The sequence below is a fragment of the Varroa destructor genome, unplaced genomic scaffold (assembly GCF_002443255.2).
Source record: "Varroa destructor unplaced genomic scaffold, Vdes_3.0 BEIS01000006.1, whole genome shotgun sequence".
NCBI classification, from domain to species: domain Eukaryota; kingdom Metazoa; phylum Arthropoda; class Arachnida; order Mesostigmata; family Varroidae; genus Varroa; species Varroa destructor.
The window spans coordinates 10,574,073-10,588,536 of NW_019211459.1; the positions used below are offsets into that span (position 1 = coordinate 10,574,073).

Below are 14,464 nucleotides of genomic sequence, written 5' to 3' on the forward strand. Positions count from 1 at the left end.
TTCGAGGCAAGCTTCGATCGAGGCACCCTATATAATATTCGACAAGCTTGCAATACAAGTGTTCATTAAGTGCCAACTAGATTTTAGACGAATGAATTGGATAGAATATTGATAAATCTTAATATATTTTCTGTGAGATATCGGCAATCTAGGATCAGGTAAGTTTCTTGGTTAACATTTTTCCTGATTCCATCTTATGCCCGGTATATGTAAATACCCAAACCTAAATGATACAATATAAATATTTAACAGGTTGTAATAAGATAGTCAAGCTTTTTTCATGGGCCTGAATTAGTTTTACCTACTGGTGACTCGCGGCAGTTACTGTTACGGAAATTTTGCCAGCGTCGACAATTCTCAGTTTGCAAACCCGCCTCGTATACATATAGTTAAGAGGATTGTTGTTAAAGAAAATTAGTTCGTCTACTGTGCGAGAAAGGCTAAACGTTAGGACCTATGCGAAATAAACTGTTCGTTTCCTTACTAATGTTTGTTTGAGTAGCTAGATAGATATCGAACCCATCAGAGCTTGTGGAGTCAATGGTATTGTACGGATGATAAATACATATAGTATACAGGTTTTTTAAAGCTCAAATCACTGTAGAACTGCCGAGAATAACTGTACGTTGGCCTTTTTTTTTTCGCAGTATTATTTTACCTTTCGATTAATCGACATACTGGACATTTAGCCATATCAAAAATTCTGCGCAATATTAAATAGCAATTGAATCTTGAAAGTAAATATGAACATATCTATATATAATGTCTCTTATAGTATGCCGAAACCCGAATTGCATGCGGTCCCATTGATTTCCCATCTTTGAAAAGGAAACGAATCCTGCAACTCCATTTAGCGCGGCATGCAATGTCCTTAACTAAATTCTCAAGGTTTGTCATCTAGAATAGGACCTCGGTTCTTCTCAGACCAGGAAATACGCGTAGACAGAAAAAGTGTCAGGCACACGTATGCTGTTCCGATTGTAAGAGGCAATGCGAGTGGACATCTTTCCCAGATGCTGTCTTGTGCTGGTTAGTATAAACGGGTTAAGAAGCTTTATGTCTCTAATATGGCATAACCTGTCATTGAAGGGGTATGTTCGTGGGCAAATTTACTGAAAACGATGGCAAGAAAGGCGTTTGCCCTATCAGCGAAGGGTAAGCCTTAGGAGGAACCATCTTCCTTTCAACTATGATATTTTCCGGATGAATGAACTCCATAGATGAACTGAATTTAGTGAATAATATGAAACGCATTCTATTACATTGTGAGTACGCGAAAGCAATCAAAAGAAGCCGTCAAGCTATTGAGCTTACAATACTTTGACAAAGACCTGCCGGTTTTATGAGTCATACCCTTTGTTACGGGTACAAAACATAAAACGCGAATACTCAATAATTCGTGCCTACGGAGCACGCTTGCGTATCTGCTAATGGTCCTAGTACTAACATCTCCTACATCATTCCATGGCCATCGCAGCCCTTAAACAGCATCACATGCGTACGCAGATAGCACAAATCAATACGATTTTTTGATAGAGGCATCCTACCTATCACAAAGACAGTACCTCGAAGCAATATAAAAGCACAGATTATCTAATACGACGCTCAGTTTGTGGCGGCCCTCTGATCTCTATGTGTGAATTTGGATTAATCAGACGCAGGAAAGATGGTAGTCATCCGCGTTGGGCTGATCAGAGGCCTGCATGAAGTTATCTGCAGAAGCAAGGAATGATTTTTAAATTTCTCGCTAATTAATGGACTTTCTAGTTAAGTTGCTACTTTGTACAGCTTATCTACATCAGTAATAAAGACAAAAAGTATATAAAGAATTGCTAGTACACAATGTATTTCACAAGAACAGGTTTAAAATTTTCTCTTTAGTCCTTTCAGTAGTCCGTTGATCGTAATCAATACATAGTTCCACCAACATTGTTGCAGATGACATTATATTGTATTATACATAGTCTCATGGTCTCTCATATATATATGAGAAGTTTTTTATGTGCTTTTTGGTTTGCATTTATATAGTACCCGACTCATCCTCTCATCATTTATGCGCCGCTATCTTCGATCTTCACCCTCGATCTAGGCATTTTCTTTGTTTCTATATTTCCACAATGAATAGACACACAGTAGAGCATATATACGCATGCCCGCTGTCCTTTTTTAAACACACAATCAAATAATTCATCGCCTTGTAGCAATTAGCCAACTCCTTTTTTCCAGTGCAACTATCATTCCCGTTGACTAACGCTACTCTTATAAAGCTGCTTCTGGCCCACGCAGTTCCGGCGAGCAATGTGTCAGCTCGATGCAGTGTTCTGACATGTGTCAGGTATTGTGACATCGCCTGTGTCTTCCTGGTCTTGTCGTTGGAACGGCGTCCGATCATCATGGTTCTTCTCAACGTGTACAAGACACGAAGCTTATCCCATACGGCGCCATGCTCGAAAATCATTGCAGTATTACCTAGCGTGACTGCCTCACAATGGTTTAATGTCACAATGTTAACGCCATCTGAACAAAATTTTGTATGTGTGTTTTGCTGCGTGTGCGTAGTGTGGGATCTGCACGTAGAAGTCTACATGTTTATATAATCTATCCATGTGTTGTATATTGTCATAAAGTATAATCATATGTTCAGCTCTCGAAATGCATTTATTTACAAGCCGAAATCGTCTGCATGCCGACGCTAGTCTTCCCTTTCTCGCTACGACCACCTGCCCATCCCCTCAATAGCAAGAGCCAAATAAGTCTGTCTGCTATTGGTTTACTGGTCTTATGATTATCTGCACATAGACTGCATAACGCTAAACATACAATAGATTCGAACCGTTACACGTGGCTACACTTTGCCGACACGTTTTCTAAACTATACGTTCTTTTGTTTTCTGTTTTGTTTCTGCTGCACCGTCAAGCTCAGTTCTAGCCGACAAATGAGATTACGACTGTGTATCGTTCGTCAGCACAAGACTTATCCAATGTCGACATGCGTAAATATTTTACAATAGTACACCTTGTATTTCCTATTACGCTTCAATTGTTTCCTATATACAATAGCTAGCTAAGATACATTCGACAGTCTTTATGAGATACAGCGGTAACACGGATCTGCCTGAAAAACAAAACTTCCTAATGCATAAGTGAATTTATTCTTCTATTAGGTAATGGACCCTGGGTCACTAGCAAAACGATGGCGACAACGATTGACTCAGAATGGTGCGTAAAATAGGTCCCGTAGTGTTTCAGTCATCGCTGCATTGAATGAAAGATATAAAAATTAATTTGAAGTAAAATTAATCTGTAAGTTTTTTTCCGATGTTACTTCTAGTGGACTTGTCCGCTACGGTTTGTCCGCTCAAATATACGGCATTAATACATACACTAAGAGGGACTCTCGTAAATGCATCAAGGGGCATCCCATACGTTCGTGACACTAACTCAAATACACGTTAGAACATAATACAAATCACATGGTAAGGGTATTGACCTTTCACAAAACACTGACCCACAATGTTAGCTAGCTATTTTAATAGCTCACAGAAGAAAGGCCCAACTCTAAGTCAAAAAGAGATTACTCATGGAGCTGAGAGTGTTTACTCGCCTGGGAGCTAGCTATATATATATATATATATATATATATATATAGTTTTATGCATTATCACATTTATGTGTTTTCCTGGGTTGGGCGGTCGCGCAAAGTGAAGCGCGTCATCGATCGTAGCGCACACGTCACGTTCTGATGGCCAAAAGCGGTACCTTAGGTATTCTCAAACATGTTTGCCGGGTCTCGTGCTGACCGTCCATCATCACGCGCTCACTTACCTTCTAAGCGTTTCTGCTGTCTGCTTGCGTATTTCTGTAGTTATAGACCGTTCAGCCGCAATCTTCGCACGTGCCAGTGTACCAAAATATAACTGCGTTGTACATCCTTCGCCATCACCGTACTGTGCCATATGTATAACCCTCATCCACACCATCATAAAAAGAATCTGCGTAATAATTATACGTTGTTTTTTTTCTAATATCCTCAGCATTAACATTAGAAAAAATCAGAGTTCATATTGGTGGCCAAAACATGTTTCTATCTGCGGTTGAAGAGCAAATCTGTTTGGCTTTTGCCTATTTTCAACTTTCCAAATGAGCGAACAAAGGCGTCGTGTCAGCATAATTGGCGCGAGCAGATAAAAGCAAGTTTCTTATCATGGCAACAGTGTAGGTAAACCACCATAGAGCGTCGGTTTTTCTCATTGTAACGGAGTTACTGCAGTTCCCTTCGTAATGGTTGTTTTCGCTGTTGCATCAATGTCTTGTTCTGCTATTCTGTATCTAGCATCCGGTAGTCGTATGCTGTGAACTATATGACCTTGCGCCACGTTGCGAGGGCCATTTCTTGTATTCGGTAATGAATAATCTTGATTGGAGGGCAAAAACTCTGAACTGGACGCGGTTTTTCGGTAGATATTTACAGTTTCTCAATTTCCAGATTAGAAGCTGTCGACAACATCAAACAGCTTTCGTTCGAACTCAAATAACCGACAGAGCCATTTATACGCCGTGCCTATCAACGTCTAGATCAAATTATCTAGGAAACATGATCGAGTCCACTTCGTGTAAAATATTGGTTCATCTTCGGATACGGAAAGGGAACCTGCATGTTCAGTCTGATCTGTTTCAGCGTTGACCGTTATTTTGCTATCTATTAGGAAGAGAAAACGGAAAAAAAGGAACAATTTGTTACACTAATGCCGAAGGTCCTTTGTTAGTTTTTCGTTGCGGCGCTTTAGTAGAAGGGGTTTACGTTTAGTAGAAGGGGTGTCTTGAATCAGTATTTCGCTGCGATATTGTTTCCTCCTGCTTATTGTACTGCTATTTGGTAATGGCTTGAGGTTTTGAAAGTATATCTCATGTATGTCTCATGTACAATTTAAGACAGTGTGTCGTAGAAACGTATAAATAATTGTAATTTTAGTCTTTGTTTACATATAATTCATATTTAATTTGCAAAATATGTGTACATAAAGCCTATATGTAGTGTAAATATCCAAAATGAATGATTAGGATTCGGGTCAATATACTGCTGATGACGGTGGGCTCTTGGTTCACAAACTTCAACAAAAACTTTACTTGCTTTTTTGCTCCATTGAGGCTTCCTGGTCTTCGAACATCGTTGGTTTTCAGACGTAGACTTCATCTTTGAGGTATTCCCACAAAAAAAAGGTTTATTGGCGTCAGGTCCGGGGAACAGGCATGGCATTTGATGAGACCTTTCCATTCAACCCTTCTGTTTGAAACATTCTCATCACGTCATCATTACATCACGTTAATAGCGTGCAGGCGTTCCGTTCTGTTGAAAATAAAATTTGCCATGTTCTCCAAAGTCTTCCCGAATACGTGGTATAATAGATTCTTGTAGTAAGCTCATTGGCGTTAATCATCGTACTACCGAAAAGGAATGGTCCGTTTCACCGAAAATTGCGGAACCAAACTGTGAAATTTACGTAAGGTTCGTGTAACGTATGAACTTATAGTTGCTTTCGTTTGCGAATCAATTTGAATGTAACTTGATATTCCAAGTAATCTTTCCCGAAAACTGTTAGTTTCTTTGGTCCGGATCATAGTTTTTGAAATGTAACTTTTCTATTCACAACGTCTTAAAACGCGATGGACACTTGATATGCCGACGCTAAGCTCACTTTGATTGTCTTACAGATTTTGGAAATGTCGCCGCGATAACTTTGCCGTAACTTTTTTTGCTCGTCGATGTTCTTGCTCTTTCGGGACGTTGGTTATAAACGTTCCGTTTTAGACTTGTCTTTGGTCTGATTAATCGTATGTGGATCTGCCTGAAACTTCTTGTAATATTGTCTTTATACTTACGCTACATGTTCATACCTTCAATAAAATAAATTTTCTTTTTTCAAAAGTTAATCTTGGTCCGCTCGTTATCTCCAATGAATTACATTCTAAAGAGAATGAACAATGAGAAACTTTTAACCCGTTAAACCGTATATATACATTTTGGGGCACTATGTATTCTTAATCGTATTCAGCCCACCGCGTTCGATTCGATGTTGTTCTACCACATCCATAACTGCACCAGGAAATCCAGCTGCTATATATAGAAGCTAGTCGGGCAGTTAATGGATTGAATTCTCATTTCCTTTGACCTAAATCCTTATCGTCTCAGTCATGATGCAGCACCCATCACTATATCGTTTACAAGATGCCACTGGCTTTTTCCGTTTATTATCATCATTCGAGTAAAAGAACCTGAACGCAGCAACGTAGAGTTCTTGATAAGGCTATTTCCGAATTGAGCAAAAAAATGAGGAGACCTTATCATTTACAGCCGTCAACCAGTGTGGCTCGTATTAAGACGCGTGGGCACGGGGGCGGGTCTCCGCTGTGACACTGGGACTTAAATAATGCATAAAAAAGAGGTTAGTAAACGGCAAGCCCCCCGCCCATTCTGTCGAGTCACATTCAGAGGAGCTACTCTCGACTCGGTCAGCCAGCCTGGCCTGCTTGCTTTTCTATCTTGGTTATTTGCGGTGGTTCCATGGGGAGCCGTAGATGAGCTTCATTCAATGTCTGCCAGTGTATTAGGCGCCGACCTTCGATGCTGCGCTGCGTCTTTCGGCTCAAGTACTTCTAGATTGCTTCTCCTCCATTTTTACGTCACTTGCTCTAGGACGCTCTTCATTTCTTATGTCTTTTTCATCCTTTGGCTGCCTCTGCCGTGACTGCCATAGCTACAGTTCCTGGTGCGGACAGCGCCTTTGCAATTTAGCACTCAGATATCGCGGCAAAAGTTATCAGTGTCATAGTAATCCTAGTAAGGTTAATAAATAGGTAAAAGGTAGTAACAGCGCCAAGCCCCAGGCCTATCTAGTTAGGACGGAGCGTCCATTTGCTTAAGCGTCCACCGACTATGACCGGACTACGTCCACGCTTCATCTAATGTTAACGAAACGGCCGGCGAGGTCGGTTCAGGCAGCAACTCTTGCGGCGGCTGAGCCATCACCTGCTCGCCAAAAGCCTCTTTCACTAGAGCTCTACAATAATGTTCTATTCGTCCCTGTAGACGCTCTGTGTCTGGTTGACTTTACGAGTGGAAGATGTCCATGTGGGTTTTCCTTGCTGTCTTTGAAAATATCGTCACCGAGGCCATGCGTTGGCCGGCTTCTGGGTTGGTTTTCTCTTATCGCTACCGCGAAGACTGCTTACCGCTTTCAACTAGCTCGCTCTGTTTTCCCATAGGAACGTTCCTGACTGTTTCCCAACAACTTCTCCAATAGTAACGTTCCTATGGCTGTTATCACTCGGCAGCAGCAGCCGCTTTACCGACTGCCTCCATGGGCTTTTCTCAGTCCCCCTTGCTCTTTACCCTTCTTTAATTTGCTCTCATCCAGTTCACTCTATGTACACATACGCCTACACAAAGAATCCTACTCTCCGACTGTCCCCGATTTCGTATTCTTCTAACCGTTCGGGCAGCGCTGCCGGTCTCGTAACCATACGACCGACGCTAGCGGCAAGAAAGCCACACGACTGGGGAGCACCGAAAGAGCCGGTCAGAGTGAGCATGATGCGACGTGGGTCGAATCGGCGATTCATCGACGTAAACGTCGGCTTCTTTCGTTCTTTTTTCTCTCTCGAATTCTAGTGACCATCCCGTGAGTCGTGGCGTTAAGGTCGCCCGGGAACGGACCCTCCAATGCTACAGATCACTGGAAGCTGTAGAAGGTGGCAGCAGGCCGCAGTTTCGGTAGCACCGTCGCTAGTGAAGGTCCGCTGCTCAGTGCTTGCTTAGAGACGGCCACGCACACTTGTACACGTACATACAGACAAAGACTCACAACCCCAGAGGCACACAAGCAGCTGGCTGGAGTGGGGACTGACTATACTACCGTCACACCATTTACCGTTCACATCCACCGACGGTCGGATCAGTAGCTCGTTAGTGTCACGGTGGTGCGAACAAAAGGACGTTCGTCAGTTTGCTCGTCCATCCCCGGGGTAGCACTGTCAGCTCAACTTCAATCCAGACTTCGAGGGCCAGAGCGCTCTCTGAGGGCGCCCTGAACCTCCTTCTACCAAAAGTCTTCGACCTTTTACCACTGTCATCAACCCGCAGTTTCTCTGGTACCTGCGCGAATCGGGGGTGCTTTTGTCCGCCATGCTCGGCCTTACTTTGTCTGCCATGCCCCTGACCGCCGTCATTGCAGCCTTCTTGCCATCACCGACAAGCCATTATATTCATAATCACATACTGTATTTTTAGGAGACTAGCTTTCGCTAAATGCCTCGTGAGACATTACGAGGTTTAGGGTGTTACTCCATTCCTTTTTCGTCTTCGTTGTCCTTTAAAGCTCTTCGCCGTTCTCCTTTTTTCCCGTTCCTTTTTTTCACCGCTGTCAGCTATTCCACCGTACGGCGTTTTCCGTCCGTTTGTTTCTACTTTTATGCATTTGATGTCCGAGACATTATTCGTCTGCGTTTCGTAGATCATCGCGTCGTCGCCAGTGAAGTAAATGCCAAATGTATTCTTCGTTCTCATTCCTTTGGATCGTGTCCATGGCAATGTTAATCACTCGAACAGACGTTTTTTTTCGCTATATTATCTCGTTTTGTCTTTTTTTTTTGCGTCGTGTTTACCTTTTTTTTTTTTACTTTTTTTATGGCAGTTTGGCGACCGGAGTCACAGAGAGGCACGAATCTTTAAACATTTTTCCTGACCTTTGCCGAAAATCATTGTCCTCATATATCCAATACCGTCCAATATCGTCAACTTACGTGACAGCGTCTCGACCGGTAGATTTTACCGTCGTTGAACCATTGACACGCGCCCTCCAAAAGCATCCTTCTCCCGTTAAGCTTTTAGAATACATGTTGGTTCTTTCCTGTGTTCAATATATGTGTGTACTCTGCGGTATGATTATCTGTTATGTGCCATTTACCATGAGAGTTAATCCGTAGCAGACTACAACCTAGACAAGTCTCTCGGCGAGACTAATTAGCCCTAAATACTCCTTATCTTGTAAGGTTAATTGTGTTGATGACTTTTATCTAACATATTTACGGTCGGTTACTGGAGCATAATTCATCGAGCAACGTTGAAAAGATTAGCTAGTTGTTGTTTCAAAGATGTGCCACAGTTAGCTTTGCCAGCATATCCTGATGATGCTTGTTCTCGAGCAGCGCATACGGTAACGAAGCGGCTAGCAGCACAAACGACAGCACAAGGAGCGAGAAGGAAAGGCACAACGTCGACGAGGCGCCAAAGGCGACGGTCATACCCACAAAATGGCTCATAAACATTGCTGAGAACGGCGCTTCCCAATGCCACTCAAATGATCCGCTTAGATACGCTGAAATAAAAAAAAAAAAAGAAGAAGAAGAAGAAAGAAGATAAGCAACGGAAAGGAAAACGGTAAAATAAGAACGGTTAGTTAGTATAGCGATTCAGGTCTGGTCGACATGAATAGACGGCTGCTATTAGTAATTGTGGTTAAGTTTACGATACTGAAACGACCCATCGCATGCACATGCACATTGCCATGTTAGCGGCTGAAACAGGAAGAGTGCCTAGAAAACCGATGAGCAGCGATCTATTCTGCGCTAAGTTTGATGGTTCGATAGTCTGACGGGTCCAATGCGGCAGTCACATAGTACAGAGGTGCACGTGTTTGTTCTTTATTGAGAGCAACGTGTTCACGTTACGAGCGATCACTTATGAAGTTCAAAGGCACTGAAAGTTGAACACTAAAGTACGTATACAGCAATGCGTCACAGGACGAACTACAGCCTGTTATCTGATTTGTAGAACACAACGTATGTATAATGATAATTGTAAGCGCTATGTTCGCAAAACAAGCATTGGATAGTGTTTCTAAGTGCCAACACGGCAAACAGGACGTGTCTCCCTGTCAATATACATGATCATCAAATCAGGACTGATTTACACTATTATATTTATTGAAAGAGAAACAGGATCGTAGCTTTGGTTCGGGTAAAAACTATCTCACAATAGCCACACCGCACTGTTGGCATCTTGTTGATCAGCAAGCTGCACAGGCAGACGAATTACATATCAAAAGATGACTTGACGACGATTCAACATGCTCCTATAGTTCTGTTTTTGCTTGAACACGGCTAATATAAAAACGTATGTACTCTCACATCTTCTCCCGCCCTGTGCCCTCCTCTCTCTAATCATACATGTGACGCCTCACGTCAGGAGTAGGTTTGCAGACACTTATTTGGTAGCATCTTCACAGCGGCATGAAAAAGTTTCCGCCTAGTTCTTTTTTGCCCAGGCCACATCCAAGGCCTAAGCCTGCACGCAAAACCCAACAGAATGGTAGCTCATCCCATGCGAGCCATGTTTCGCATCTACTTAGAGCTCTACAACCTCATATACATGTGAGGATAATCATGAAAAGGCCTATGCAAACAGAGTAATTGCACGTGTCTCGTACCGGTCGCCAATGTGAAGGTTGCCTATATACACATGTCACGGAGATACTGTACGGGTTAAGACGTAGCCCGAAGTTTACGTATAAGGTATACAATAACAGCAATAGCAACAAAAGAGTAGTGCTCTGCTTATATTGTTATAGTAAAAAGTATCCTGGTCTATAAGGTTACAGCCTCAACCAAGTATTGCAGGCCACGTAACGGGCATGCACAAGATAAGTTACCTTTACCGTCTGCATATCTACCTTTTCATAGTACTTACTGATCATAAGAGTCTCCCACACGCCCGAGCAGAAACCCCACAGTGACGAAACGATAAAGAAGAGCGGATTGCTGGCTGCTGTATGTTCGCTTGCTTGTGGACTCCACGAGGACATCAATAGAAGCATGAGTGCGTTGAGAAGGAGGGTGCCGAACACGAGAGCCGGCCGATTTAGGCCCGGACAGGATAACAGGACCAGCGACGTTAGTAGATGTAGAACAGCTGCTAACAGGACGACGAACGACAACGCATACAATGATGGAGCACATGAAATATACAGCTAATGTAATCATCATGATCATCATCACCGTGTTGAACGAAAGCAAATATTTGGTTGAATTCCCGCGTGTCAAGAAGCGGTAATGGCGTCAGCGGCGAAACGATGGTGAAGCACGCCGTCGGCGTGGTGAAGCCAGCAGCGTGAGAAGAATGGTTGATAAAAACGGGTAGATTATGACGATTCACACAGCGGAACCAAATAGCGCACGACAGAGGAGAAATATCCAAGGGCCCGGTGGAGTATGACGGAGAAAAGAAGCAGGGGAGGGAACATAGTGTTTAATAGGTTAGTTGATGTTATTAAAGAATAAAAATTGGTTTATTTCGTCGTCGTTATCACTGACAATTTCGGCTGTTGGCAGCGTAGTGTTTTCATTTTTCTCCTATTTGCACTATTGTTTAAAAGCCATGTATAAGCTTACGTAATAGACTTACTAAGCCACTAAGTGAAATATAAGCTAGTGACAATGTGGTGCCATTGTGCTCACATAGGACATCCAAGAGAGAACGGCAGTCTACAGCGTTAAAAGGTCAATACATTGAAAGCCACTAAAGCAAAGCTTCAGCAGAGCGCCCCGTTCGTTCTGCCGGTCACGTTAATCTGTTTGTCAACAGATGCCTACCATCACGGAATACTTCTGAAAACAGATCTACGTTTGATATTCGTGACGAGAACTTAGATACGCAGTATGCACAGCAAGCAGCTTTGCCATGGACTACTACTGAGACGCGCGTGATTTAAACTGATGAGCAACGGAAAGGATAGGGTATCGTCGAGTTGTCACCGTAAACAGGATGTTTGTCGGCGGGAGTTGTTCGGAAATGCTTTACGTTTCGCTTTGATAGTTTTGCGTCAGCGAAACGTCTGTCGTTTCGGCCTACATTGGAAACACGCTTTATTCTTGAGGTAATCTGAAATTGACATTATAGCCTGGCAGCATCCGAAGTTAGCTGAACGAAACTATTGAAAAGTTCATGCTAATGCCAACAAAATATTTAACTCATATTCAAATCTGTGTGTTGATCTGCATTTAGTTAATAATGGACCTAAGCGTTTTCTTCGATTTGCTACACATTTGCTAACTGAAAATCGTTATATCTAATATAGGCTGATACTTTCAGAGATGGCGTAGCTTTGAGGAGCCCAGTGACCACACTGATGGACCGCGTCCAAACTTGCCTATTACCACAATTGAAGTTCCTTTGAAATTACATAGAGACAAGTGACCTACTCGAGATGAGATCAGCAAATGTCGATTATTTGACTAACTTGAAATTATGTACGCTTAAAAATAATTATTTGCATTTTTAAGGACCCGGTCATTTATTAACCTTTGTACTTATTTTTGAATTTAACGGTAAGCTAACCGATTGGCATATTTAGCCAAAATGGCTATCAAATAGTTTGTAATTTTCAGCAGTACTAAGTGGACATATTATTTATACAAACGGAGCTGGTTAAGGCGATACCTAGTTCGTATCTGGGTTCTGCGTTGATGTCGACATAGCCCAGAATATATCCAATGCGTATTATTAATGTAGCAGGATCAGTGTCACCCGCCAATGCAGGTCTTCGAACTAAACACGTAAAGGGAGTCGGTAGAAATAGAAGCATACACCATACAAAAAAACAAGCAATACCACGCTATACCAGGCCGCTATAGCGATTCATACCTGTGCATTAGCCTCCTCACTAGCTACTGTTTTCCCCACAACAGACTCCTGTTATCCGACAGAAAGGACAACGACCACGGTATATAGCTAAGCTCCATGTAGGAGCCCGTGGACAGTTTTCGACTTTCATACCCCCCACACTGTTGCCCAGTGTGCTGAGTCCCATTCGTTCTGCTGAGGTGTCGTTTTCGGTCTAGCCCCTAAGAAACGCTTGGGACGTCTCCAGGTAGAACGGGCGACGTCGGCGCAGACGCCAACCTACAACGGGGACCCGCTTTACTGCAGTCTTAGCTTTGTGCCAGAGGCCATTGCCTGTTCGCATTGTCATAAATTATTTGCGTGTACACACGATCGCAATCATATAGCACGTGCGTGCATAGCCAGCACCGCCAACAGCAGGCACGATTCCTCTGCGCGGCAATTCCTCGACAACGGTTTTTCGTGCCTTACGTTGCTGACCGTTCCCATCTCGCTACTGCCGCCACCACTGCCGTTTTATTTGGCGTGTGTCATGCTGCACTCTTCATCAAGTTAAGGAACAAGGGAGGAAATAAAAGAAATGTAAAGAGAGGAAGAAGCGTGACACGCAATCAGTGCCACTGCTCCTATCCTAGGTAAAAGAACATGTCTAACTGGATGCATAGAACACCGGATGCGAGTTAAACGTACATCTGAGCAAAGATAACTGGCCAGTAAGTTCTGTCAGGGTCAGCAGTTCAGATTTGTTATCTGTAAAAACGTAGTAGCTACAAAAACGATGAAACACATATTGCGCGCACAGACATAGTGCGCGCATGTAAAAGGGCAACCTTGTCTCACTGTTACTGCATTCTGTGGCCCTTACTTCATTTTCAATGTCGAAGAAGGACTGTGCCCATTATTACTCACCCATGACTACGTTAATGCACGACATTCAAAGATAAATCAATCGTTGCCGCTCGCGTTCTTGCGATTCCAACGCCTCCAAGAACTATTCCTGCCAATACGGCTTCAAGCTTTGAGGTGGTAGGACACAAGAACCTATGTCCCCCAATTTTCGAGACAATTCTCATTCATCAGTCTAGGATGACCAAAGAAGCAAAAATTTGTTTTTTCCAACAAAAGAACATCGCTTCCTTTATAAATAGACATTATTTGCCCATTTTCTTCGTTCCTGGTAAAGCAAGCACTTATATCGATGGGTCCGAGTGCAATTGCACTTCCGTACCAGTTGTTTATATGCAGGTTTCAATGTTCATTTTAGTTAGATTCAATCAGCGACAATAGTTTGTCTCTACGAATAGCACATAACGCCGACCCAGCCAAAAGGAAACATCGTCCTAACAAAAAGGTGGTCCTATGCAGTGAATGAACGTATCCTTCATCGCTTTCTTTACCATCGCTTATCCAGCAAAGTGGAGCGGCAGCAGACTCCTGGAGGGGTTGCAACACGGCCTTGATTAGGCTGCCTTCTAGGTCTTTAGCTTCTGATTAAATCTGTCCTGTGATGCCTAATCAGAAAATAATTATGGGCTCATCGACAACGCTCTCTCCTAAGGCCTCGAATCTGAGTAAATCACTAACGTGGCAAATGCATAGAAACATTTACGAACCTTATTGTTATATTAGGAGAAAGAAAGAGAGTAGGGTCATGTTGAATATATATTATGTTCACAGATGTTGTCACCTATGGTCGCTGTTTACCTATTCGTTCTTTTAATGTTTTTGTTTTTTCCCGCCCACAGGTCGTGTTTGTTGTTAATTTCTCAAGTGAATCTGGTAAAATGA

The 14,464-nt window shown here is 42.8% G+C and overlaps 1 protein-coding gene across 5 annotated transcripts in view; it reads right to left on the reverse strand.

The window, feature by feature from the left end:
• Nucleotides 1-1,822: 1,822 nt before the first annotated feature.
• The window catches only part of LOC111252724 (N-acetylglucosamine transporter UNC93A-like), an 86,282-nt gene continuing 73,640 nt past the window's right edge, over nt 1,823-14,464 (reverse strand). For 4 of the 5 annotated variants that reach the window (XM_022811047.2, XM_086992544.1, XM_086992545.1 and 1 more), the window contains 2 exons: nt 10,745-11,024; nt 1,823-9,374 (listed from right to left, as the gene is read on the reverse strand). In XM_022811047.2, coding sequence (XP_022666782.1) covers nt 9,145-9,374; nt 10,745-11,024 — 510 coding nt within the window. In that variant the 3' untranslated portion in view covers nt 1,823-9,144. Of the gene's footprint in view, nt 9,375-10,744; nt 11,025-14,464 lie in introns of those variants that run through there. The other variant, XM_086992546.1, reaches the window with a different exon arrangement.